A 22740-nucleotide genomic window follows, 5' to 3' on the forward strand; every position below is an offset into this window, starting at 1 on the left:
GGCCCATGGACGGGAGCAGGGGTGGCCCTGTTAGCCAGCCAGCAGCCAGCCAGCACTATTGGAGATTGCGCTTATTGACAGTGAAGAGTGCTAGCCTGAACAAAAGGGGAGCTTAATGAAATATGAGCGTGTGTTTATGATAAATGAGAGGCGCAACACTGCTCTGCTCTCATGGGGACTTGGGGAAAGGTTTTGTTCCATTGTCACACTGCCGTGGAGAAATAGAGGAGGAGTGGGGAGACCGTTAACTGCTAACAGGGTCATAGCGGAGCTGTATTGGAATCTACTGGAATTGGAATCAAGTGCAATCACAGAAGCATTGACTACACAAGTGAAAGCCACTCAGCCAAGAGCGATCCCTCTTCACTCATTGTTTTCTGTCTCACCGGATCACTTAACTGAACTGAGCTGGACATCTGAAAGCAATTTGGTTATAAACACTCTTGCTTGTTAGTTCTATTATAAATCTGAATCAGAAAATAATAATCTGAATCTAAAGGGGGGAAAAAAGTTAACGTGTATGTAAAATATGGACAAAGCACCTTCGGCATGTCACTAGAACTCAAAACAGAGAGCACCAAAATACAACAACCTGCTCCAGAATAAGGCGCCAATTAAAATATATTCTATCAATCCAGTTATTGGAAGTTGGCATGACTTATCTTTTAACCTTCCAGGGAGTCCATCCTGCAGAGGAAGCTGTGGGAACGTGTTTCCACCCATGTGATTGAGAACATCTACCTGCCTGCTGCCCAAACAATGGACTCGGGTACCTTTAACACCACCATAGATATCAAGCTCAAGCAGTGGACCGACAAGCAGCTTCCACACAAAGCACTGGAGGTAACGGAGACTGTCTGTCTTTATAAACCTGGTTATGTTATGATTTAGATTTTTAAAATGTTATTTTGTAGCATGAACTCTAATCAAATTTTTGTTAAATCAGATCTTCTGAGTTGATCATCTGGTCATAAGAGGAAATCTCCAAATATTAATGCATGAGTTTGTGACTGTTTTTGTATTTTATTTAGATACACATTATGCTGTTGTCAAAATTTAGTTATTTCTGAAATGATTTGGCACTTAACTGATATTCAGATTCTATGTTTTAGCATTGCTCCTTACTCATTGCAACTTCCTACTTATATTCAGTTCAACTACTGTGACACAAACTGCTGAACTTCCAATAAATATTCAATCAGGCAATGGTCTTATGTTAATATGAGCCTTTTCCTCTCTCCAATATACTTGCCCCCCATTAGGTTGCCTGGGAGACACTGCAGGAGGAGTTTGCCCGCTTCATGGCTGAATACAAAGGCAAAGACCAGGACGACATTTTTGACAAGCTGAAGGAGGCTGTGAAGGACGAGAGCATCAAGAGGCACAAGTGGAATGAGAGGGCCATGGACAGCCTGGTAAACACACAGTAAATCCATTCACCCCGTGTGCAAGGATACAGAGAGCACATGCACATGTTGATTCACTTTAGTTTGCAATGTAGTCATCATGTACTATGAATATAAAGAAACTGGTCTTGCTGGCGCTAGTTCAGACTTAATATGCATTGCCTTTACATGGCATCTTAACTGATAATGTGATTTTCTTGCCTTACATATGTGTGTGTGTTTGTCAGAGGGTGATCCAGCACAATGCCCTAGAAGACCGTTCCATCACAGACAAGCCGCAATGGGATGCAGCAATCCAGTTCATGGAGGAAACCTTGCAGTCACGCCTCAAAGACAGTACGTCAGCCATGATGCCTTCACGCAACATGAACATGGTTCAAGATAATTAATGATCAATCTCAGCATTCAAACATGGTGGGGTCAGATCTTTTAAAACTCAGAATGAAATTCTACATTTACTCCAGACATCACAGTCAGACACATCTTCCCTAATCAGCATGGTTTCATATGATATTATGGCTACCAAATTTTGGGGTAAATGTGGTTAAACAAGTCACAAAGACACATCTCCTTTGCTGTTGTGTCAAGTATGTGTTTATCAGCTACACTGCCAGGGTTAGAGGCTCTGTTTCTATGGTGCCATGGATGCTCAGGAGTTATGAATTTATGGTTGTGTGAAATACTTTGGATAGAAGTGGCTAGTACTAAATAACATGCTATATGTATTGTCTTTATCCCTTGTCTTTTTCTTTTGCGCTCCTCCCATGTTGCAGCTGAGTCAGTAATCAGAGATATGGTGGGTCCAGACTGGAAGCAGAGGTGGCTGAACTGGAAGAATCGTACACCAGAACAGGTAAGAGTTTTTTATAGGCACTATTTGCATTTATACATTACAAATCCAGTAGTACCACCATGAAGACAGCGCTCACTCACTTTTCTTTGACCTTGTAGCACATCCGTAATGAAACAAAAAATGAACTGGAGCGCTTGCTGAAGTTGCATGAAGACCACACAGCCTACTTGGCCAATGACGAGGTCACCACCGTCCGGAAGAACCTGGAGGGACGAGGGGTTGAAGTTGACCCTGTACTGGTGAGATCAAAATACTTTTTTAAATGTAATTCTTCATCTCTGCAACATGTACAAAATTTGTGCTTCAGTGGCCCTTTTTTTATTATGTCGTCCACCCATTAACTGCTGGATTACTGACTTCCTTACCTGGTCTAGATCAAGGACACATGGCATCAGCTGTATCGACGACACTTCTTGCAGAAGGCGTTGTCCCACTGTAACCTCTGCAGGAGAGGCTTCTACTACTACCAGAGACACTTTGTTGACTCTGAGGTAAAAAGATAGGATCAGTTATCCTGAGTTGTCTTTCTTTTCCACCTTCTTCTAAGTTGCATTTAAGGTCACTATGTGAAAAGCTAAACTGTGCGCCTGCATGTTTCACCAGTTGGAGTGCAATGATGTAGTACTGTTCTGGAGGATCCAGAGGATGCTGGTCATCACAGCTAACACTCTCCGACAGCAGCTCACCAACACCGAGGGTAAGGATTGGGGACTTAATTATAGTTAATGGAAGACTTAATTCAAAAGGGGACTTAGTCTCTCCTGTCAGCCCTGCCTGCCTTTGGGTTTTGATGACATTTCTACTTCTCATTCAGTTGGGACAAGCAGACAACATTGTATTCTGTGATGAACAATTTATTGCAGGAATTCCTACTCTACACTTTAGGTTAGCAAGACCAAAACAAGTGGTTGAAAGTTGCCCAAATCTGTTTGCACAGGGCAACTGAGCAAAAGTTATTGTTGAGCTTTGTTCTTTGTTGCCGAAAGTCCATGACCAGTTTTCTAGGTCATTGATAACCCCTCAATTATGAAATCGAGTCCTACAACCAATATACACAAAAAGGTATATTGGGAAAATAGACAATTTCTCTTTCAACCATTTTAATGATGGTCAAAGGTGTTGATCATATAATTCACTGCATTGAGAAACTATTCCAATGTATTGTTGTTGACTTGGATATTGATTTCTTTGTTTTGTGTGTGTGTGTGTGTGTGTGTGTGTGTGTTTTCATGCATCCATCTTCTCAGTGCGCCGGTTGGAGAAAAATGTGAAAGAGGTGCTGGATGACTTCGGAGAAGATATGGAGAAGAAGACCCAGCTCATCACTGGCCGTCGAGTCCAGCTGGCAGAGGATCTCAGTAAGACACAAACATTCAAATATGCTTGCTTGGCTCAACTTTCAGTATGTTGTATTGGTAAATGTTTCCAGTATAGGAGATCTCAAAGTTGTCAGTAGGTGGCACTGGTGCTTAAGGAAACAGTACTAACTAAACTGGAAGAAGCAGAATTTATTCAGTTACTGAACCAGACTGATACAGCCAGCTGCTTTTTAAGCTTCATTTTAAGGGGGATTCACTGTTGCTGTTCTCTCAGACACTCACTCAGTTCTTCATATAATAAGCATCATTGCTGCCAGACTGTCAGCAACATTGTGTACATTGATATGCACCAGTTCCACAAGGTGTTGGATTGGTGTAAAAATGTCAAACATTGTTTATCACTTTTAATGGTCCCCAACCACATTTAAACCATAACCCACCATGCTTGCCCCCATATGTGTATACTATGCACATATGGCTGGCCCCACGAGACTACTACACATTTACTTGACATACATGTTTGTGACGACATCCTTCATATACTCAAATTTGTGTTTTTACAATATGTTCTGAAGCTTTAATTGGCACATAGTATAGGAAGAAGTGTGTGTGTGTGTGTGTGTGTGTGTGTGTGTGTGTGTGTGTCGGTAGCAGCAGTGTGCTGGCTGTCTGCCTGTCAGGTCTATCTACCAGCTCTGTTAACACAACCCTGCTGATTAAACGCAGCACAATTTGCAGTGCCCACATGCCTAAAAGACAAGCCCAGACTTGGATTCAAAGACACCCTCTTTGGTTTTACCAAATGGCATCTCTCTGAACTTGGTAAAATGTTGTAAGACACTTCAAAATGGAAAACACTATCTAAAATGTTTCAGAGCCTCAGGTCTTCCTTCATACTTCTTAGTATCAATCAGATCTCCACCACTTCAAATGACTGACACCCCCCCCCCCCCTTCAAAAAGGGACTGCTACCAACCTTCATTGGTTGTGTGTGATGTTAAAGTTGCATCGGTGTTACGGTTTTAGGAACTAAATAGGTGGAATCATATGTTTTTAGTTTTATTTTCTAGAATTTCTAAGAAAATATTGTAGTACAGTTGTGCAAAGCAGATGAATCATAATTTGGAAAATCTTTGTGTTTTCAAAGGTCATGAACCAGATCCAAGCACACGATATTGCACATGCTTGGCATGCTCATTTGATGTGTATATGGGTGGGATGAGGCTTCGATGAGTCAGACCACCAGTATGGCTCTGGTCTCAGTTTGAGCCTGGTGTTAATGGTAACCAGAGACGGATGAGGACTTCTATGTTTTTGGCACAAACACACTACCAACAACCCCCTAGTTGTTGACTATTAGTCATGTCTTGGACTGAGCCACCACTGACATGACCAGACCTGTGTATATTGTCTGAAGTTTCCATGGATATCTAAATCTTGATTTAACCACAGGAGGTTGATTGAAGCACACAGACTGCTGGTCAGCACCCATGGATTTAGATTCACACAACTAAGCTGGAATCTACCTAGTGTAATCATAGCCTTGTTTTGTTGGCTTCTAGAGTTATGCAACAATTTGTTGACAGTTGTTGGGACTGTGTACCACAATCTTTGTTGCCTAAAGTTTCCCAGCTTGTACAGAATTAAAGCCAGCAAATTTCTGTGGTGAATAAAAACAGGTGACCCATCTCCCCCTTTCCCACCTACCGTCATCTGTGTGAAATGTGTGTGTGCACATCGGCTGTTGCTTATGTGCAAATGTGTATTTGCACATCATATTCAGAATAATTAAATGTACAGGAGTTCAGAATTTAAAAAAATGCTTTTCTTGGGTTGCCCAACATATCTGCTAATATTTACCTATCTTCTTGCTGAAAGCTCCTAATATTGTCTAGTACAATGAGGGTTGACTTGTCTCCAGCGGTTGTCTTATTCAGCAAAACTTTGCTTGCTAAGCAAAGTCTGTATACACAAAGCAGCAGGAGAGGCGTGCTGCCATTCCTCTCTGCATGACACATACACAAACACACTCATAATCATAGTTCCTTTAACCACAGAGGCACATCCGCAGGGAAGCATCATGTAAATACTCCGACCTCAAATATAGACGTTGCACATACACCACTAAAACTGATTGAAAACGCTCGCATTATCTAAATTGTAGCCATTAAAGAAACATTAAAATTGAAGAACATTGAAATTAAATACACCAATTAAAGGTAATAAATGAAAATGCAATTCATTGATGTGTCATTTTCTTAAATAGCCTTTGATTTGTTAAGGCTGATGTTTTTTGTAACCTATCAGTTTTAATTGCATCTACAAGATTTTTTTCAAGTGGGGTTTGACAATCCCATTTGTCTCCAGTGCTGTTTGTTTTAAAGAATTTTAAGTGGGTGTCTTGGAAAAAAGACAGAACTAAGCAGATCTGTGTCTTTATCAAAAATGACATTTCATCAGCTATTCTTAGCCATAGTCGTTGTATTTTTAAACTGACCTTAAATCCAATTTAAAAGATCAGTTTAAGTAGGAGTTTTTGCAACTTACAGATACCCCAGCCATACAGCCACATTTGTGACTATGGCTATGTAGTGACAGTGACAGGATTCAGTTGTCGTTGCTTTGCCCTCTGGCCCGTGGAGATCTCATCCTGCTGTCTACCGCCTGCTGCCAGATATTCTTGGCTTTTATGTACTAACTGTAATTGATGGGTGTTGCTATGGCCTCACACACTCAGACATGAACCCTCTAAGACTCTTCCACATTTATTTAAACCCTTACACAAGCACACAATCCCTATTGTTTCCCTTCTTAATCTGGGCTTCCTGACATCCTGATAGGGGACTCATGTTATAAAAGCCCACAGGTGAATGAGGCCAGACTTTGTGTGGTTGGGTTATCTCTATGTCTGTTTGGTTTGGTTGACTTGACCAAGAATTGGTTATCGCCTTAAGAAAACACACACACCCTTTCATTGACTTTTTCCCTCCATTACTACCAGTGTAAACACACACACATACACACATCCATTCGTATCATATAAGAACAGGATACATATTTTAGAGGGCATTTAAGTACACAAACATTCAGAGTAGCTTGTGTAACAGTGCATCCACTGTTACACAAGCTCACACCAAGTACACCAGTACATGTAGGCACAGTCAAACTACATGGAAAGATGCATAGAAAACTGATCAAACACACACACACACAGCCTGCCTTTTTTGCCAGGTAGAGTTAACAGTTGACTGGCTTCACTTCCTCTTCAGTGGATTTAGGCTTTCTGACACCAGCCTAGGGGAGAGGAGAGGGAACACACACACACACACACACAGTCCTCTCTCCACTCCACACACAGTTAGGAATGCCCAGACCTGCCTGGCCTTGCAAATCCCATAAGGCAAGTCGATCCCAAACTTTCCCAAACAGGCATGACGTTCCCACTTCCCACCACCCAACACCTATGCAGCGGTAGATGTGGGAATGTGGTTGGAATCTGTCATGTGATCTATAGGATAGAAACACACCTGCGCACACACACATACTCTTTCACAGAAAACGGGAAACTTTTAGACCTTTACAGGCTGTTAAATCTCAGTTTTCAGTCACTTTCATTATCATATAATTAAAGATATATATTTTTCCTCATTACAAGAACTTCTTGAAGCTATTAGCAAGACGGTACAAGCGACAGAGCCACATGGCTCAGGTTCAGGATGTCAAAAAAGCACACTATCACTTAGCTCTAATTTTACGGTGATGTCAGAATTTTCTTTTTCCCCTACAGAGAAAATTTGTGTTCCAGAGTTTTGGCTTTATCAATCTGTCAGGTTGAGTAAGTGGGTGAGTGGAGGATCTGGGTCATTAGCTGTCTGACACTTTACGCAGGGCTTTCTGTGTAATGCAGCCTGTGCGGGTATGTGGGTCCATCAGTCTAGACTGAACTGCATGGCTGATGGGCTGACTCGGTGACACGCTTCAAAGCAGAGTGAGTGAGCTTACTTAGAGCAAAACCAAAAAGTCTGCAAAAACATTTCACTAGTGGTTCTTTAAAAGTCCGGTTGCAAGTTTGTAGCCTCATCCAGTTATGCATTGGCATGTCCAGTTACTGCATGATGACGCTGCAGTTCCCAGAGGCTAGCTTTAATGACTTTGACTTGGAATCTGACTTGGTCAAGACACACAGTTTATTGGACAAATACATCAGCCAGTTATTTTGTTTTACTAAAAGACATTTCAGCTGTTGGCAGGCATTGAACGTGTGGCATTGCAGTTAAAGTGAGTGTCTTTGCAACATCAACGCCAACCTGTTATTACTGTTATTATTATTATCCTCTTATTCATTTTTATGTGTCAGTATGGTTATTCAAATTAGCAGTAGAAACACTTGATAGGAGCCACACACACTTCTTTCCAGTCATGCAATTCTCCTGTCTATCTGTCTAGCAACCTCACTGAATGCATTATAAAATCATCTTCCCTCAGAGCTGTTGTTCCCTCCCCTCATTTTCCACACTGTTTAAAGACAGCAGGTCAGATCGCCTGAGGCCCAAACTACGACCTGACCCACAGGTCAGCCAGCTAATAGCACAGGCTACTTGATCCAGCAAGCTTTCTTTCTCCCTCTCCATCGGTTTAAGTCTCTCTGTCACTGTTTTCACTGTCAAAATCCTGTCCAGTTGACCCTATCCCTCTCTTCCTTTACTGTCCCATGACAGAGGGGGAGAGAACAAGAGGGAAAGTAGAGAACAGACCTCACCTTAACCTGGCAGCCTCTCCTATGAGCACATGAGGTAAAATAGGAAGAGATAGGAGACGGGAGAAAGGATAAACACACTTAACAAAGGCAGAAATGTGCTCCCAGGGGCAGTCTGCTGTTAAGCTCTATTTGCCCCTACTCGCAGACAGGCCCAGCATTGCTCAGGTTACAAATACAGGTCAGGTGTGTGCGTCAACGAATGAGAGTGTGAAAGCAGCGCTAATCAGTGGCACAATGTACATTGCAAAGAGGTGTGTGTGTGTGTGTGTGTGTGCATGTGCGTGCATGTGTGTGTGTGTGTGTGTCTGTGTCAGCGTGTGCGAGACCAGCTGTATGGCACAGTGCCGTCTCTGGAGCAAAGCCCAGGCCTAATGTGCAAGCACAGGCCTCTTAAGAGACCACTGGGATGTTGCTTGGCTGCTTCATTGCCCCTCATAGAAATTGTGTTTTGTGTGTGTGTGTTGTACTGGAAAAAGTACTGTGGTGCCGGATTTTGGAAAGTGCACTATACCGGAGGGTTTCCAGAATTACTACTCCATTATGAAGTGTTAGATATCATGTTTAATATTGTGAGCTTCTAGAGATGTAACACTTGTGGATATAAATCATGACTGCACCATTTTCCAGCAACTTTTGTGTCGGCAAGATATTTCATATGGGACATCTGTCATTTGTGGTGCATAGACCCCGTTTTTTTGAAGAAGCTGTTGGTGGGATTTATTGGTTATGTTAACTTTAAATTATGGCACTTATGACATGCCTAACCATTTTTGTATTCCCACAGTATTAGTTTTGAGTTAAAACTGCATTACCCTGATGGTGTGTGCATACAATATTCTTATTTCTCTGTCAGCAGTGACTAACAGTCATCCACCTTTACTCTTCTGTCACATGAATTGGCCGCTCCTGAAGGGGGAAGAAATGGTTCTTGGCTGTCACTCCCCTCTTGGTAGCTGTTGATCTGACTTGTCAAATTGATGAAGAGTATGTGTTCAGTGCACTGGCAACACACTATGTTTCTTACTTCAGCTCTTCTCTTCTGTGTTAACTTGAGATTAAAACCTTGTCAACTTGGTCATGAGACAGATGTTGTGAGAGACAGAGTGTGTGTTTATGTGTGTGTGTGGCAAGTAGCCATTTCTCGGTTCTGCAAAGGCCTAGTTTAGCGTTTTGGATCAAATAAACCAGGGTAGATTATTTTGATTTTTTTAGATTATTACATTAACTGCCACAGTAACCATAAAACCCCATTCGTGAAATCATTTCTCATCGAGTTTCTCAATGAGCTCGATGCCAAAGTATTTATGTTCTACAATCATATTAAACCTGATCACAACCTGATCACAAAAGGGATTATGATAATTATTGTAAACTATATCTCAGGATCTCAAACATGTTTTTCCCCCCAATACACTAAGTGATAATTAAAGGCTAATAAGAGCATCTTTCAGCGTAGGACAGCTGAAATTTCTCAATAGCTAATTGAACACGATCAACAACATGAATAGTATTGTCCACTCAAAGATGTGTTTTAGTCATTTTATTTAGGGTGAAGGTTGAGAAAGGTGTAAGTTTCCCTGTAGCGCACTAGAAGTAAATCATTATACATTGTTTTCATTTTCAGACACCAAAATTGCGCTTAATTAGCATCACACCTTACTTGCTGGCACATTTTCCATGTTTTGGGACGGCTGGTATGAACAGCTGGCTACCAAACACCCTCGTACAACAAGTTTGCCGTCTTAACTGTAGGCTTTTTGCCACTGATGATGATGTGGAAAATTATGGATTTCAACTTTTATATGAAGGGTGTTTGAGGGTTAAAGTATTTAAGTTGTCAACAGTTGGTGCGCTTAAGAACAGTGATAATGTGTTAAGTGTTCGCATGTTTGCGCACGCAGTCACTTTCTCCTCTTCCTTTTGTGGAAGCAGAATACAATAAGGCTCTGGTTGTCTGGGCTTGCTCACCGGAATGCCCTCTCAGCCTCACGCTCACTTCGTTTCCTTTCATCTCCTCCCCCGCCCCCCCCCTCCTCCTCCTTTTGAGCAGCTACCTCCAGTGTGATTAGTGGGCGCTCAATGAGAAGTGCTCCTCTGTTCTCTTCTGCTGTAAGGGATGACGTATCGTCTTAAGGTGTTGTGTGCACATGTGCCTGCGTTCAGGGAGGAGAGCAGCAGAAGCTATCAGCAAGTTGTGTCTGCTCTTGCACATAGCTTATAGTTGGCTCATATTTTCTGTGCCACTCGAGTTTTGTGCCTCGATAATCATGTTTTTTTTTTTTTGTTTTAATAGCCGCAAGATTTGAAACAATAGTTATTCTGTTTGAGTTATTTCAGTTTCATTGTACTGTACAGCTTGTTTACAAATCAGAAATGCAGTCTGTCCTCCCAGGCATCCTGAGCATAATTTTCTCAGCTCAATATCAGGTTAATCATCTGCTCTGACTCTCTGTGATCACTTATTTTGTGTTTGAGTATAGCCAAACATGTTTTTTTATGACAGAATAGGTTTCAGACAGCTAATTGTCTGTGTTGACATACAATTTGAGTGAATACAGAAAGCTGGCTTCTTAACATTGCTACTAGATGTTAGTCCCTGAGACATGGTTCCTGCCTTTTGGAACGTTGGGGAAGTTTTGTGCTTAGTGCCACGGTTTGATAGTAGGCAGGCTGTCTGCTCTTTGTTTTGTTGGGGGCTGTTGCCCTTACATACACTGTTTCTTCATTTCATCCTCTGTTGTTTTGTTTCTCCATCTACACTTGTCTTATTCTACTTGTCTCGCCTCTCTTGCATTGTCTTGCTTCTTAGCCCCTCATTCCTCGGCTCCTGTTTTTTTCTTTTGCTGCTTTAAGCCATGCTGGTGGCATGGCTCTAGGGATGGCAATGGTCTGTCGGTCAGTCGGTCCACCACTTCCAGACTGAAACATCTCAACAAGTGGATAGATTTCTATGAAATTCAGTACAGACATTCCCAGACAGTGTATCATTATTGGTGATCCCCTGACCTTTGAGGTCGACATTTATGTTTTTTAATAAAATATCTCAACATCTGTTGGATGGAGTGCCTTGAAATTTGGTACAGACACTCATGCCCCCCTCAGGATAACATATAAAAACTTTGGCGATACCATGTCTTTTCAGATAGCGTCACCATCAGGTCAAACTGTTGTTCATTACTTTGATCAAATATCTGCAAAACTAATGACATTCCCATCAGCCTCAGTAATTGTTTGTGTTTTGTGCTAATTAGCCAAAGTTAGCATGCTAACATGATAAACTAAGATGGTGAACAAGGTGGACAGTGTACCTCCTTAACATCAGCATGTTAGCATGCTGAAAGCACCACTGTGTCTAAGAGCAACCTCACAGAGTCTTTAGCATGGCTGTCCACTCTTAGTCTTATATCCACCTTTCTTGCTCTTTCTATAATATTCACTCTCACTCTTCCTGACCACAATCTTCATTGCCTCTGAATTAAATAGACATTAGTTTAGCAGTATGGTGTGTGAGTGTGGCTCTGTGAGGCTTAGTAGTATTACAGTCCAAGTTTGTTTTTTCCCACGGAGGAGTAAACCTCAGGCGGCAGAGTTGCTGCCAAATGATCCATTTTCTTCATGGGAGCATCAAGTATACAAACAGTAAATCCACAGTTGTCATAATGCTGGCAAAGATAAAGCTGCTCCTCCTGTGTTTTATCCAATCTTGTCGGGTTAATGTTGTGTGAAAGCGACTTCTAAAAAACTAACACCGCTTCTCTATTCCACACTTAAACAGCTTAATTATCCTCAATTATCATCTGTAAGGATTTAGAAAAGTAAACATTTTTGTGACAGTTTTCTTTGTGTTGAGTGTCCCCTATTAGATTAGTGAAGAACGAGGTTAATAGAGTATGAAAGACAATTTTCTCATCATATCTCGTCTACTACAGCAGGCTTCCTGCCCCTAACTGATCAGGTCAGGTTCGTTAGCTCTCTGCAAGCTGGTATTCGGCCAAAGATCATTTGTGAGGGAAGAAACTCCACCCTGTAACACCAGTACAATTGTGAGTGATACGTCTTCTCTAATAAAACAATCTAGTTGATCAGGTAACATCCGTTTCTCCCAATTGTGTCGGATACAGATTTAATCTACATTTAGGAAAATAAAAGCATCCAATCAGACTCAGTATTGGCAGATACTCAATACTGAAGTACTCTGTTCAGGATCTGGGCCAAAAAGTCTTGATTTGGACATGGCTAGTTAACACTGAAAGGATACTTTAAAATTAAGATGACATTTCTCATGACCAGTTGTGATGCACTGATGCTGTAACACAATCTACAATCAGATAAAGTAAACCGAAAGACAGCATGTAGGCGCAAACACGGGAAAGAAACTCGTAGTAGACTATGAAAACCAGAAAAATGAGCTGTGTATTCTAGATGACAACCAATCAAGAGGCGTTGAGGGAAGCGGTGATGAGGAAATAAAAATATGAAGGAGGATGTAGAGTCATCTTTTAATCTCCTTAGAGAGCGAGAGAGACAGCAAGTGTGGGAAAAAAGGAAAGAGAAGGTGGTGTGTGATGGGAAGGGAACTGTAGCAAGGCTTTCCAGCGCAGTTTGGCCACCAGAGACCCATTCCCACTGATCCTCTTGTCATTCTCTCACACACACACACACACAAAGATCTGATATCAGGTGCTGCTTGGGATGAAGTAATAGGAAAACCATACACTCCTTCCCCTGCAAGATTGTTGAAAAAATGCACCCTTTTTAAATTAATTTTGTCTCATTAGGAAAAATATTCAAAATATGTGGGAATGACATATGAAGCAGTTCAAAGTCTGATGTTTAGATGGATTCAATTTGTTGCCTTTTGTTGTCATTTTTAAGAAGGGCAAAGATATAAAATGTTTTTCCCTCGTACCATTGTATGGCTGATGCACAGACTTGCTCTGGACTTGTTGCAGCAAAATGACCCAGTCATACTAATAAATATAACAAAAACAAGTCCTTAGGTGCTGGAAATCTCAAAATGTAATGCAGGCTCTCTTGTACTGTTTGTGTAAGTATGCATCTGTTTTTAAGGATTTCGTTCTTAGGTATGAATTTAATTTAGATCAGCAAATTTTTAAGAATCAAAATACCTGTGTCACTTTTTGTGTGTTCAACCGACTGTAACAGCATGAATGCCTTTGAGGAGAGACAGTCTTAAAGAGTGTGCCATTATCCCAGCTGGTATAATTTATTGCATCTCGCCCGTCTCTATGACGATGAAATTCTCTCTCATCTTCTCAGCCTTGTATTTGCAAGTAAAACACCTGTAGTCCAGCCTTTGGGCCCGAACAGGCTTTTTTCTCGAGGCTCAAAGGAATTCCAGGTGCGTTTGCTGTCTTCTCAGAGTTATGTAAATGTGAAGGTGTGTGGGGTCCAGAGCAGCTGGAGACATGTATTCCCCCGAGGGGGCGAAAAGGAGAGCTGGACAGTTTTATCTCTGTTGTCTCATTTGATCGGATGGTTTGGGGCTCAGCGCTGTGGTAAGAAGGGACTGAGACAAATTGATTAAAAACTGATTCTTTACATTTAGGTCTTGATATCAGCGAGGTTGGGTTTGTATCTCCATTTTCATGGCTGCAAGATTCCTGCGCGTGGCACCTGTTGATATGCAGCTGTGTGTGAATCTAGTATTTGTAAACTTGGGGGTGAGCATGTTTCCTTGCTTTTGCTCACACCTGTGGCTGATTCAGCAGAGGGGAGTTTCTCTTAGGGATTATAACAGGATCTCTGTTAAAACCAGGCTTGTCATCCTCACATCCCCAGGCCCATGTGGCTACTGATGATTGATTGCCACTTAGCCTCAGCACAGAGCTCCATTTGAGTGCAAAAGGTGAGTCTTGAAAAACTTAAGACCTCTGACCAGCTCTGATTTACACCATGAGTCATAAGCAGACTTACTGTCTAAGACCTGTTCGTTTTAAAGAAAGGAAGTAATGGTGACAGTTTACTGCTGTGTTTGGATGAAAAATTCCAGTTAGACTTTCTCCTTCTGTTGTATTAGTATCTGTTCTATCAGTTAAACCCATGAAGCCCAGAGCTAAATCCACAATCTCCCAAATTTTGTCACCCGCTAACTCCATCTTTACAACCCCCTGCACTAAAAATCTTTTATGTCTGGCCCTTCAAAGGCACAAGCAATGCTTGTCAATAAAACCTGCACCATAGAGACTAAAAACAGTCATCACCTGGCGCTTTCAAAGGATTTTTCCCTGCATTTTGCTGTTTTTGTTTAGTCTGCCCTCTGGCTCACCCCAAGCTTTGACCTGTTCAGACCTACGTATGTCTCTCTCCAGGTTGGGCTGTCTCTCCCAGGCATCTGTTTTCTAAATAAGAGCTGCGAGCGCACGGGGCTGATTCATTGCTCTGTCACTGACACGGCGTTTGGGCCGCTGACATCCCCGCTCTCCCTGTGTCCATGTCTCTCATGGCCCACTTTTTATAGTGTGACAATCCAGGTTTAGTGACAAATCAAGCAGCATGCCGAGGAAAAAAAGGGCTTTTCTGTTTGTTACATTAAGAGATCGGCTTTCAAAGAAGGAAACAGCAGAGCATTCAACTGTTCAGAGTCCCCACCTACACTGTGACCTTGGCAGTCACAAGATATAAAAAGTTTCTTCATAAACGATGACAGGTTGGGACAGGAACCAAATACTTTTTCTCTAGTGACCACGCTGTGAACTGCTGCTCTGTTGTCGGTAGAAAAACTTCAGAGCCGTACGCTAAAGTAGCCTCAACCTTGGCGCCACACTTCATCTGTTGAAATCTCTCTGTTGCCACTTTTTCATAACAACCACCTTTTCTTAACGCTTCCCTTTCACATCCAGCGAAGAAGAGTGGCCATCTCCCATAGGAAGAGGATTAGTTTATTTTCTCTGGCTCGCAGTAAGTTGCGGGCCTCCCTGTCCTCTCCCTCTCATCTTTTTCTCTCCTCTGTGTTGGCTACTTGTCCAGCAGGGCCGTGCAGTTTCACAGTCTAATTACAGGTCAATTAAAGGCTTTCTGGCTCAGCTCTCCTTCTGCCAGCGTTTCGGCCGCAGCAGGCTTAGGGGACTCTACAGAGTGAGAGTGAATGAGATATCATTTCATGTGGAGATCAGCCGAGAGAAGGCCTTGAAAGAGGGGATTGGGGGGAAAGGCTTTCCTCTCTTTCTCTCAACGGGCGAGAGTCCCTCCACCCTCTGCAACTCACACAACACCCAGCATTTTAAAGAAGGGGCCTCTGGGATAGAGGCCAGAGGATTATGGGAATATTCATGACCAGATAAAGGGGTGAGCGGTTGAATGACTGTGTTTTGCAGCTCATCTCTTAGGTAAACAGGAGTCTAAATGGAGTTTTAGATCGCTACTCCCACTGCTCATAAGGAACAGGCAGTGGTGACTCTGTCCACTGTTTTTTTGTTGCATTTCCACAGGACGGTGAAAAGAAAGCCTTGTTGTGGTCTTTTCTTCCTCTCGCTGGTGGCAAACAGATGGTGCCGGGGAAATAAATATCAGTTTCTCACAGTTTTTATCCACAGAATATTGGCTTTTCTAAAAGACGCCATTCACCATCACCCGTGGCCTCCTGGGCTCCTGAAAGCTGCTGAGGGCTCATTTTAAAGTCATTAAGCATCCCGCTGTAAGGGAGCGGGTAATGGATTTAGCTGTTCTGATCTATGCCATCTTATCCCGAAAAACGTCATGGTGGAACTCTGGTTGTGCAGCTAGCCAGGATAAAGCAATCAGGATAGATGGCTGGGCATTTTATCAACATTGTGACACACAAAGAGCACCGAGGAGGTTTTGTGGGCCAGCTCCTACCAGCGTTTGTGGTCATCTGAAAGCTGCTCGACGTCTTCTCAGATTCACACTCAAAATTCTTCCACACTGTGCTTGAAACTCTTCAGCAGTTTAACAGTCAGATATACCTTCCTCAGGAGTCGGTGGAGGAGAAATGAATGTTGCTCAGAATATGCTGGATGTGTAAACAAGCAAGTTTGTGGCAACTTTTCTATATCAGTCTTACTGTCAACAACTCTCACGTGTAGAGCTAATCCAGCAATGAACTCATCCTCCTTTTAAGTATTGTGCATGTATCCAAAGCCTGATATATCATATCCCTCTGTGCCGTAGACCTCTGTTGTCCAAAAACTATTAAAAACACATCCTCGAGTCACACCGCTGCACTGGCTGACATGTTCGTTATCCATGAAAAGGTGGTTACCGTAACTTGTTTAGAAACAGCTCTAAAGAGTAAAAACTGTTCTTGGACAACAACGGAGGTCTAAGGCACAGAGGAATACAATATATCAGGCTTTGGATACATGCACAATACTTTTAAGTAGATTAATTCATTGTTAGTTTGACTCTGTACATGACATTTGTTGACAGTAAGAAAAATATAGAAAATCACCAGCCAAATCCTTTAAAAGGTGATAAGTCAGTGTTGTTTTTACAGCTTGTTGAATGTATTTTTACTTGATTTACATAATATTGTCAATCTGTTTATCCAAATTGTAATTTCACTACCTCCTGTGTGTACGACATCTGTTTAGTTTGTTACAAGCTCTTCTTAACCAAATTGAGGGTATAAGGTCATCTGAAGCCTTTGTTTGTTTGTTTGTTTTTAACTATATAAATAAAATTGACTTGATTTGACCATACATGAGGTGTCCTGTACAAAGAGAGTTTTGCGCTTCGCTCCTCTGAAGCACAGGATCAATGATGGGTTTTCCGTTTCCTCAACAGCAGGTGTTGAGCAGAAGAATGATTTTCAACCTCCTCAGAAGCCGATCCGAGGATTCAAACCTGCATCTCTTCTAGTCACAAGCCCTCCTAATCTAACTTTTAGACCGCTGCCACCCTCAGTAATCTAGCAGAGCCTGCCGTCTCTGCCCGACTGTTGGCAGGATCCTCAATGTTTGACCCTAGTTAAGCAGTCTGCGTTTGAAACACCGAGGCTCCACAGAGCACCTTATCGTCAGCCACATCTAAACCCAGTTAAGCTTTGAAGCTTGAGCCAGGGGATTTCCCATGTTTTGATGATCTGACAGTCAGTGCCCTCCTTCCCTTACACCAACCAAAACGCCACCTCCACTCTCCTTTTTCATCAGGTCGGACAGATGTTGGTAATCCTGCTCTGATTGGCTTGGATTGAGTCATGTTGTCCTGTGGTCAGGGCACACAGCCCACGCGGCTTACTTTGTCAGTTGCCTTTGAGCTGTGCCCTGCGGTGGGCTGCGTGCTGGAATGGCGTAACTCAGGGTTATGTTTCATTCAACCCCACACCTGCTGCAGTGACTTGTCAGCGTGCCCCACTACAGGCCCCTTTAATGCCTCCATTAGGTGTTGTAATCTCCTCCTAACGCCCTGCCATTTTGCCTGAGTGTGTTAAGAGTATCAAAGGCCGGGGAATTTTCTTTTTTTCCTTTTTTTGCCACCTGCCAGCGGTGAGTGTGTGTAGGAAGGTGAAAAGAAGCGGAGGTGGCATGACTGTACAGCTCTTGCTGTGTGTTCAGGACTTTGGGGTGGTTGTGTCTGTGTGTCTTTCAGGGTCGAACGTTTCTCTCTGTCAATCAGCTTTTCTCAGTTCTGCCAACCAGTGTGTGTATGTGTGTGTGTCGGCTCTTCTCATGTTATCCAGCACTTCTCAGCTCTGCTAGTGTTTCAGGACATGTGTGGGGGTGTGCCTGCATCTCTCCTAAGAACCGTGTGCTTTTCATCCATCAGGAAAAGGATACCTCAGCGGCCGTGCTCCCATCAAAGGGGCTGCACACAAGCCCCCCCGAGTACGATATTTAGTTTCACTCTAAAGCACGCACGTAGTTATCACCTTTGTGCCGACCTGAAATGGACACTTGGAATGGACAGTGTCGCTCTGAGGTCCAAACCGTAATAATTTATCTCCCCTGACAGTCTTTTTTTTTTTTTAAAGCTGTGTTTTCATAGGGCCTTCTCATAGGAAAACAATCGACAATAGGTTGCCTATGGATCTCGTGTGGCTGATTGATCAAGATAGAGCATTGCTAGTTTGTTCTTCAGAGCTGGTGTTTGAGTTTGTGCTTGGGGGAGATCCAGACAGATTAGCAAAGGGTGACAGGGAAGCTGAGAGCCAGCCAGGCCTGGAGGTGCAGCTGGCATTGCGAGCCGTGGCTTCCTTTTCTCCGAGTTGGCCCACAGACTTCCTTCAGCCACTGTTTAATCAGCGATTAAGACTGCTTTAGATGGCTCGCTCATCTCGTGTGACAGTACATGTCGGGTGGAAGGATTGCTCGTCTTATGCGGTCTCCGGACAATAGAAGTGTAATCATGAAAAGAAGTGACTGACTGTTTTTCCAGTAGATTTCCCTCTTTCATGTGAAATGTTGTTGTTATGGTATCTCCTTCTGTCCATTAGCAATGTGCCCGGGAGGTACATACCATGAAAAAGGGGAGGGTGGGAGCTTTGATGCGGTCTATGCTAACTGGGAAAGGGTACACAAGCCTTCATCATCACATGTGTGTGAAGGAGGTCTGCCTTGAGGTTTGGTTGTCACTGTCAGAGGGGACCATCTGGTGTTTTGGAGAAAATTGTGAGAGAATTTCTACCTGCAGAAATACACTGCAGGGATGACAATTTTGTTGAATATTTACTCTGTATACAGACAACAGATTTATAACCAGGTACACATCCTGTCACTTGATTTAGTTTGTTTCCTGACATTTCATTTCCCTCGCTCACTTTTCCCAGAGCCCAAGTTTTTTTTTTTTCTTTTTCCCGTTTGTCCAACAGTCCAGAAATTTGAAGTTTACACAAACAAAGAAAGGCAGCAAATCTTGTTGAGTTCTTGGCATGTTCTTTTCTTGAAAACGACTTAATCAATTGGAAATCTTGCAGATGAATTATCTGTTGACATGATTTCAGCTCTAGGATTGTTTTTTTCGTATCAATATTTGTGTATTTATTGTTTCTTTCTTTGTGTGCTTCCTTGCAGAGAAAGTTCGTGAGATCCAGGAGAAACTTGAAGCCTTCATAGAAGCTCTTCACAAGGAGAAATAAGAGAAGCAGGTATTTGTCTCTGTATCGTAAATCTTACCAGTTACCTGCACCGTAGCGATAGTCAGTGGTGCAGCAAACATCTACAAACTAACGTGACTCAATGCGTGCAGTGTTTTATCTGATCTGTTGTTCCTCCTCCCTTTTTTTTAACAGAACCACTGAAAGTAAATTTATGGATCACAGCAGAGAAATGCACTGAACAAAGATAACTAAATCTGTATATGACCATCATCACCCCCTGGCCCTGCCCCACCACCCGCCTGATTTTAATACCCACGGCTTGGCTCCTTGTCCCCCTTGAACAGTGAAAGATGGACCAGAAGGAAAAGATGGAGGAACAGTTTTCAGGCTTTCTCTTGGATTTTCTATTTTTATTTTTTTATGTTTATTTTTTGTTTGTTTTTTTCTTCTTGCAAACTGTCCCGATGTCAAGAGGGAGACTTCTGCACAGGAGCCCAAACACAGTCAGATCCGGAGGAAAATGAGAAGCTCGCACAGCATTGTCAGACATCTGACCACTCATTTTAAATAAATGAGTACTGTGTACATGTTATCTCCTCAGTTGTTTTCTTTTTGTTTGTTTTTTTGGTTGGTGTCTGTGTATACATGATCATACAAGTGTGTGTGTGTGTGTACAGAGAGACACCATCGGCACTGTTCCCGATGGGTGTAAAAAGCCTTGAATTTCATACCTTTGTCTCGCTTGGTGCTCCTAAAATATGCCATGTTACCCTAACTCTGTTAAAATTTGCCTCTATTTAACATCAGGTCTTTTTAGTTGCACTTAGGATCCAGAGCACTTATGTTATCCCTCCGAGCTGTAGCTGCATTCTACATTTAATGTACATGAACTGTACCTTTAATGAGACTGTGTGCAGTTTCAGCAGATGTTCTCACCTTAATTCTCTAATCTTAATTCAATATTCAGCTTCAACACTCTCCCTTGGATCACCAACAGGATCAGCTCTGAAACAGCTGTTGGAAAGAATATTATACATAGATTTATTTCTTATTATTTTTGCTCTATTGGGGTTTATCAGACAAATACTGTGTTCCATTTAGATGCGCCTGCCAAATTCACATAATGCCCCTGGTCATACCTCTAACTCACCCTTTGTTTCTGTCTTCATTTGTGTTTAATGTGTGCTTTTCCATTATCACATAGGTCTTTATGTACATTTAAATTTCGTCTCCACTTTCTATGTTTCAACTGACAGATAATTTTACAAATTGCTCAAAATATATTAAAATGTCCCTCTTAATAAGTTGAAAATGTAATAAGGCATAAGTATGCTTCTGGATAATTTAGACACATTATTACATTAGGTGCTGCAGTTCTTTTAACTTAATGCATTCCAACATGCAATGTATTACATTATCTGTAGTTATTAGCATTTAATGCATTATTAGTTAACATTAGGTACAAAGTCATTGCCATTTATTATAATAACGGTTCTACATATATGATCAACCAAATTAGTCTTACATTTTATTCAAATTTGAAAGTTTATTACAGTATCTGTCAGTTGATGCACTTCACTTCTCTACCTTGCGCCTGAGCGTGTGTCTTGATCTAGTCCCAGTTTGGTCCGGTCACACAGTATCAGGCAGGTCATCGTCATGTGTTTTCACCAGGTTTTTATGTCATTTTTGGCACGACAGGTTCTTATTTATTTATGCACCTGTGGTGACACAGCACAGACCCACTTGTACTCATCCACTTCTCCTCTTTTCATCTTGTATTTAAATCAACATTAAGATGTTAGGCTTCTGTCAGGGGTGAGATGAAAAAAAACACAAATACAAGGAAAGTAGTTATCTCACTTTGTAAATTAATAGCAATTCAAAGAAGGAAAATGTACGCTTCTCTGAACTCACTTATTCTTCTACTAGTCACTTTCCAGGGCCAGATGTTTCTCTATCTTGTGCTTTCCTCCTCGTTATCTTAAATTCGCTCTCAGAACTACACTTTCATCTCCATCATTTGGACCATTCTGACTCTTCCCATCACCCGTGTAGACATCCACTCACTCTTCCTAGTGTGAAAACTGTCTGATATTTGACTGAAAGAGCGCGAGAGACTGTGTTTACTCCATTCATTCATTCATATGTGTATATGGGTATATATAAATAATATGCCGTGCATTCTTGTACAGGTAAAGTTAATGGGAAGTCATGGAGCTACTATCATGTACAGCACGTGTAAGCAGAGTGAGCCACTTGTGTAACAGAAAATCAGTGAGTTGGTTCAAAAAAATGTTTTATGTTGTAGAAGTAATGTTTGCATGGTGTACCCCATCAGATGTGCTTTATTTATTAAATTTGTGTTTAAAAGAAAGTGAAAATAAAATTGACATAAATAAAAATGATCTTTTTCATGACGTGTCAACCTGTCCAGTCAGTGTTATCCTAAAATGCTGCCCACCTAAAAAAAAACAAACAAACAAAAAAAAACATCTAACTAAATGGTAGCAGTTTCTGCTTTTCAGCCAAGAGTAGCTGTTGTTCCACCACTTTGGTCCTGACTGAAATATAACAATTATTGGATGGATTGAAGTTTTGTATAGACATTCCTTGTTCCCAGAGGATGAATCCTACCGACTTTGGTGATCCCCCAACTTTTTATGTAGTATCTGTACAGTTATTGGATGGATTGGCACAAAGTTTGGCACAGATATCCATGTTCTACAGAGGAGATTATGATCTTGACTTTTCATGTCACACCACCAGCAGGTCAAAATTTTAACTTGTCCAATACTTTGGTGTATGACCAAATACCTGCAAAGCTAATGAGGTGCCCGTCAGGCTCATCTGTACTGTGTTAAGTGCTAACAGCAAATGTTAGAATGCTAACACACTAAACTAAGATGGTGAAAATGGAAAATATATCTGCTACTCATCAGCATGTAGCACTGTCTCTGTGAGCATGTTGACATGCAGGGATTAGCATTTAGCAACAGCACTGCTGTCAGCGTCAGAGTTGCAACCTTATACAGACCAGATGTCCATTTACCTGAACCTTTAAAGTCTGCGAGAGACTCAAAAAGAAAAAGTATTTCACACACATTTGAATCATTGTTTCACTCATCCTCGGAGAGTTGTGTTGCATGTATGTGTGTTTTCCATTACATAGTCTGCTGTTATCCCACAGCTGGTTGCTGCTGCTGGATGCAGTGACCTGTGTGCTGATGTGCTGAGGCCTCTGCTCCAGGTCTGGGCAAACCCTCAGAGTATTTAACTCTGCAATTATCTCATCCCAAATCAGGCTGAAGACACGCTGCAGCCTGAGGCAGGCAGGCAGCCGAGGGCCTGACTGATTAATAAGTCAGAGTCCAGAGGTCCTTCAC

General features: G+C 42.0%; 1 protein-coding gene across 5 annotated transcripts in view; it reads left to right on the top strand.

Moving 5' to 3' along the window:
- opa1 (OPA1 mitochondrial dynamin like GTPase) overlaps positions 1 to 21771 on the top strand; it is a 38205-nt gene extending 16434 nt beyond the window's left edge. For all 5 annotated transcript variants that reach the window (XM_042416731.1, XM_042416732.1, XM_042416734.1 and 2 more), the window contains 10 exons: positions 678 to 843; positions 1263 to 1415; positions 1634 to 1742; positions 2180 to 2259; positions 2358 to 2498; positions 2634 to 2750; positions 2863 to 2956; positions 3507 to 3617; positions 19329 to 19402; positions 19547 to 21771. In XM_042416731.1, coding sequence (XP_042272665.1) covers positions 678 to 843; positions 1263 to 1415; positions 1634 to 1742; positions 2180 to 2259; positions 2358 to 2498; positions 2634 to 2750; positions 2863 to 2956; positions 3507 to 3617; positions 19329 to 19393 — 1036 coding nt within the window. In that variant the 3' untranslated portion in view covers positions 19394 to 19402; positions 19547 to 21771. The remainder of the gene's footprint in view (positions 1 to 677; positions 844 to 1262; positions 1416 to 1633; positions 1743 to 2179; positions 2260 to 2357; positions 2499 to 2633; positions 2751 to 2862; positions 2957 to 3506; positions 3618 to 19328; positions 19403 to 19546) is intronic.
- Positions 21772 to 22740: the final 969 nt, after the last annotated feature.

This window comes from Thunnus maccoyii, chromosome 7 (genome assembly GCF_910596095.1).
Source record: "Thunnus maccoyii chromosome 7, fThuMac1.1, whole genome shotgun sequence".
In the NCBI taxonomy this organism is placed as follows: domain Eukaryota; kingdom Metazoa; phylum Chordata; class Actinopteri; order Scombriformes; family Scombridae; genus Thunnus; species Thunnus maccoyii.